At 45.8% G+C, this 6,000-nt stretch overlaps 1 protein-coding gene across 1 annotated transcript; it reads right to left on the bottom strand.

Annotated features, from left to right (window-relative positions):
- Positions 1-535: 535 nt before the first annotated feature.
- Positions 536-907, bottom strand: BJ212DRAFT_1285026 (uncharacterized protein; the record flags this gene model as incomplete). Its single annotated transcript, XM_041331862.1, has 1 exon — positions 536-907. A coding segment is annotated over one exon (372 nt), but the record flags the coding sequence as incomplete, so codon positions are not given.
- Between the last annotated feature and the right edge of the window lie 5,093 nt (positions 908-6,000).

Raw genomic sequence — 6,000 nt, 5'->3', positions numbered from 1 at the left:
TTATCTGAAGTCCAATCTATAGGAACTGTTCTTCCAAAGTTAGGAACAAGCTGACAAGTCTGCCTAATGGATGATAGTGGAATAATTCTACCTGGCAATGAACTGTCTAAGGAAAGTGAGGGTTTCTTAACTGTATATAACTCATAATAGTCTTCTGCTACAGGTTTTAATAGAGCATACCACTCAACATATGCCAAAGGGTCTTTGGTCAAAGCAGGTTGAACTAAACCATATACTTGTTGTGGTAGGCAAAACATAACTTTCAGCCTTCCAATGCATGTACCTATAGTATTGAAATTTTCATACACTGGATGACCATATATATATGAAAGCTACTCACCTTTTAAACCAGTGCATTCACAGTCAGGATCATCCATCACTACAACTGTAGCAAAGCATCCAGCTTTATGAGAAATAGGTGGTTGTGCTTTGACAATATCTGTCTCCTCCATTTGATCAAAGTTGACATCATTGCCTAATGAGTCTAGGCAGAATTTGAAACTGTGATAAATATCAATATGGCTGAAGGGAAGATTCATATATCTGAGCTGTCCACATGAATGAGGTTGAGACATAGGCATACAAGACCATCTTCACCCACAACCTCTATTCCTCTTTCTCCTGCATCTTTGAGAGGCTTCAAAGAAAATGATTCAAAGGGAGTTGTGGAAGAGTTGTTGTACCCGGAAGATACTTCTCTAGCAAATAGTTCCTCCTTTATGATCTTATCTACCAATAAATACCTTATTAGAATACAGGCATGCTGACTGGATTTGTGATGGATGGTTCTGGGCATATTGCTAAGTGTAAGATAGACTGGATATGCTGATTTGGATGCAGAAAATCTTGTAAGTGGGGTTTTGTCCATAGCAAAAATCACAGGAGCTACAGATGCTCCCTGAGGAAGTCTGTCCTACAAAAACATAAGTTAGTTATTGTCATATCCCACAATCCAGACCCACATTCCATAATATTCACACACCTTCTGAGCCTACATCCAGACCCCATATCTGACTCATTCCCAGATTCCCTTCTGCTATGTGCTTCACACCTCAGCAGGATTGACTCCATTCTAGATCTTCACTACTAGCCTGATCTGTGCACCCCTATCCTGTCCACCATATGCACATTCCATCTAGCAAGACATCAGGACCTCATCTCATCTTGAATTCAGGACTATATCCACCTCATCATATCCCAGTCCTGTATCCACCTCATCTTCCAGATCCCCAGATCTCTGGACCTCTGGATATTGTCATATCTGCATATCTGGATCTCAGATCTGATCCACATCTTATCTCCAATCCTATCCACATCTTATCTCCCTCCAACATCTCATCATCCAATCTGTCCACTCATCCAGTCCGGTCCACAATTCATCTGAATCCACAACCAGCGCTCATCTCTTTTCGGTAATCCCCTAACTCCGGTATTTTGGCTATCTGTATATCCATCCTGCTCTCTGATCTGTTACCTATGTTTCATTTCTGTTTCATGATTTGTGATCTGTTTCTACTTACCAATAGACTACCCATATGCTTCATACATAGCCTCGGACTCTGCTGATTGATCATTCCATTAGATACCTATAGTATATAACCTCCTGTAACTTTCTGTAGTACCTCAGTTCGAATATCATCTGAGTTCTACTCATTCCTGTCCTCCGGACTTGAGTATCCCTACTCTTGTCACCCTCCAAGACTTAGGATTGATTCCTGTAGTCTATCCATATCTGCCTCTGTCTCCAACGGTCCATTACCGTTAGTTTCTAGTCTGGACTTGTCTGGATTAGCCCTATGCTACTTATCCCTCATCCAGAAGTCATCTGGATCCACTATGCTACTCGTCCAACCTTCCTGAAATAAGGGGCAATACTTGGGTAAGGGGCACAGTGCATGAGCTGAGGCCGAAGCCCTTCAGATCCAATTATCCCTTGAGTATGACCTTAACAGTATATTAAAACTCACACCTTACCGAGTATACTTACACTTCCTATGGCTCCAACCAAAACCACAAACACTCTCTGAGTGGCCAGATTAGTATCCACCCGCCGTGATTCCACTCCTATTGTCGAAACCTTCAATAGCTTCTTGCAGCATTGTGTTAGCCAGCACACCACTGCTGGAAGCATCTCAGAGCTTCTGAGTCATCAACATCCAGAGACCCCTACATGGACTCCAGCCCTAGCCCCTCTGGGCCAAAGAGATCCGGATGACAATGACGTTGATCATGATACCCCTGGCAGAAACCTGCCAGATGGTAACGGTAGAAATCCAGATGATGATCCAGATGATGAAGACAATGATGATGGAGACAATGGCCTGGGTCCACAGGATTGTGTTATGGTACTCCTATCCAGAGCTATCAACAACCTCACCCAAAACAATCATCACACCACCCTCCCTGAAGATCCTAAAGTCAAGGTCCAGGAGCTGGATGTCTTTGATGGCACTGAGCCCCAGAAACTTCGTGCATTCTTTGTCCAGTGTGAGCTCAACTTCCAGAGCAAACCCAACACTTTCCATACTGGAAGGTCTAAAGTCAACTTCACCCAATCCTATCTCAAAGGAATGGCCCTTGAATGGTTTGAACCCGACCTCCTTTCCAATGAACATACCGATCATCCAGACTGGATGGATGACTATTCCAAATTCATGCTTGAACTTCAGACCAATTTCGGACCTCATGACCCTTCCAGAGATGCAGAAATGCAGCTTGAGCAACTCAATATGCACGACGGACAGTGCATCAACAAGTACATTGTAGAATTCCAACAACTTGCCTCGCAGGTCCATGGATGGGGTGACAGAGCTCTACACCAACAATTCTATAATGGACTTCCTGCTCGTATCAAGGATGAAATCAGTCGCATGGGAAAACCTGGCACACTCTTGGAATACAAAACCCTTGCACAAACCATTGATGCCCACTATTGGGAATGCAAGGGAGAGATCTCCCGTGAAACCAAGTCCTCCGCACCCGACCCTCCTGCCAAGTCTTCCAAATGGGCCAATGCCAACATGTCCAGATCTGGAAGCACTTCCTCCAGAAACAACAAATCCGGAAAGACAACTTCGTCCACTACCTCCACTTCTAAAGCTCCAGACCTTAACAACAAGCTGGGTAAGAACAGAAAGCTTACATCTGAAGAGCATCAGAGAAGGCTGGACAGGAAGCTCTGTCTGTTCTGTGGTGGACCTGGGCATACTGCTTGGGACTGCACAAAGTTGACTTCACGTGCTACCAAAGGTTGCACAGCTACAGTTGATCTGGAAACCAAACCAGATGCCTCAGACGAGGCGAAAAAATAATCTGCGACCCTCCTGACTCCACACAGGATGAGGGTCGCGTTGACTCAACCTGTGCAACAGAGCTACAACTCAATGCTGTTTCCCTGTCCAATCTGAACTCTCTCTGTCCATATGTTTCCATCCCTATGTATTCCGATATTTCTGACTTTCCAGCTCTTGTAGATTGTGGTTCCTCCCATTGCTTCATAGAATCCGACTTCATCTGTAAATATAATCTACCTACCTATGCAATTCCTCTGATTCCGCTCTGTTTGTTTGATGGTACTTGTAATGCAACCATTTTTGAAGCTATAGATCTGCCCATCTGTTTCTCATCCAGTGTAGTCACCTCCGATACATTCTATATAACTCCTTTGGATTTATCCTGTCTTATCGTCCTTGGATATAGCTGGCTTACCTGACACAATCCATTGATTGACTGGGTTTCACACAGCATCGAGTTCCGGACTTCATCTCATGGAATGCCATTGACCCCTCCAATATCGCTGCTGATACCTCCAAGCCTAACATTTCTCTAATCAACACAGTTGCCTTTTGCCAGGCCTGCAAGTTAGAAGGCTCCAAGCAGTTCAGCATCTTCCTATGTCCTTCTGGTGCCAAGATCCATTCCATATCCACTTCATCTGATGCTCCAGATCTATCTGCGATCCCTCCAGAGTATCATGAATATGCAGATGTCTTTGACAAGGGAAAAGCCAGCCAACTTCCTCCTCATAGGCCTTACGACCTAAAGATCAACTTAGAGGAAGGTACTGCTCCACCCCTAGGCACCATATATTCCCTTTCCCCAGTTGAGCTTGAAGCTCTCCAGAAGTTCCTGGATGAAAATATCTTGTCTGGACTCCTCTGCTCCTCCTCCTCTCCACATGGAGCCCCTGTCCTGTTTGTCAAGAAGAAGGATGGCTCCCTGCATCTTTGTGTGGATTTCCATGGCCTGAACAAGATCACCAAGAAAGACTGCTATCCGTTGCCCCTCATTGCTGACCTCTTAGACTCTCTGAGCCATGCCAAAGTTTACACTAAGATCGACCTCCAGTCCGCTTACCATCTCGTCCAGATCTCTTCTGGAGACAAGTGGAAGACAGCTTTCTGGACATGCTATGGCTCCTATGAATGGTTAGTTATGCCCAAGGGTCTCACCAATGCTCCAGTGGCTTTCCAGCATCTTGTCAATAGCATCTTAGAATACCTTGGTTACTGTCATATCCCATATGCCAGACATAGATCCCATCATATTCCCACACTTTCCGGACCTGTTTCCGGACCCCATATCTGACTCATTCCTGGATCCCCTATCCTGTCCACCCTATGCACATTCCGTCCAGCAAGACATCCAGACTTTACCTCCTCTTGGATTCCGGACTACATCCACCACCTCACATATCTCAGTCCTGTTTCCGCCCTGCCTTCTGGATCCCCAGATCTCTGGACCTCCGGATATTAACTGTTACTATCTCCGGACCTATTCCTGCTCTCTATCCGAGATCCTGCACCTATCCCCATTTAGGCATCTCCGCCTTTCCAGTTCTCAGTTATCTCTGTTTCTGTCTTGCTGATTGATCCTTGTACTAGTTTCATCTCCGAGTTCATTTACTTATGTTCTGTCTTACTTACCAATGTGTTTCCACATGCTTGTACATAGCCTTACTCATTTGCTTACTGATCCTCTTGGATAGCCTCTAGTATATAACCCCTGTACAACTACAGTAGAGTCCTCAGTCTGAATATCATCTTAGATCCTGTTCTACTTGCCAATCATCTTCTGGACTTCAGTCCATCTGAGTCTCATCCTTTTCCATAAGGCCTAGGGAAGGATTCCCTAGGCTGGAATTCCGGACCTTCGGATTTGTCCCCTATGTCTCTGTCCCAAGTCTAGGGATTGCTTCCCTAGGCTGGAGTCTTGCCTTTCTGGCACTTACCCTCTTTCTGGACTTCGGTCCACTTCCTGTCCCTCTGACTCTACCTTATGGTAGTCTACCTCTGTTTGCTTCTACATCAGATGAAGTCCGATGTAGTCCCTATTCCTTCCGGACCTCCAGACGTCCTGTCCCTTGTACCTCCAGGCATCCTGTCCTTCAGATGTTCCGTCCTCCATACCTCTGGACCTCCTGTCCTCCATACTCCGGACCTCCAGACATCCTGTCCTCCAGACCTCCTATCCTTCCATCCTGTTTTCCTGTAGAAGTATTACCTTGCAGTGGGAACTCTCCCGAGCATTTCCTGCATTCCTCTGGAACTCTCCCACGCTCCTCTGGATGTTTCCCACACTCCTCCAGAAGTCCTCCCGCACTCTCCACCAGAGTAGCCAGCCTCCAGAAGTCCTCTGGACTTCCTTGGACCATCATCGGACTTCTTCTGAAATGAAGGGCACATACTTGGGTAAGGGGCACAGCGTATGAGCTGAGGCCAAGCCCCTCTGAGTCAGTCTCTCTCTCCTTTGAGCATGGTTCTTAACAGTTACCTCCTGTCTCCAGAAGGCCTTACTATGTCATCTGATAAAGTCAGGGCTATCATTGACTGGCCGGAGCCACGGAAGGTCAAGGATGTTCAATCCTTCCTCAGATTCACAAATTTCTATCATTGTTTCATCTTCAACTACTTGGACATTGTCACTCCACTCACCCGGCTTACATGCAAGAATGTTAACTGGGACTTTTCAGAGGATTGCCAGAAATCATTTGCTGCACTC

This window comes from Suillus subaureus, assembly GCF_016647635.1.
Source record: "Suillus subaureus strain MN1 chromosome Unknown BJ212scaffold_65, whole genome shotgun sequence".
NCBI classification, from domain to species: domain Eukaryota; kingdom Fungi; phylum Basidiomycota; class Agaricomycetes; order Boletales; family Suillaceae; genus Suillus; species Suillus subaureus.
Note: the sequence above shows the minus strand (reverse complement) of the source record. Positions and strands in the feature narration are given on the sequence as shown.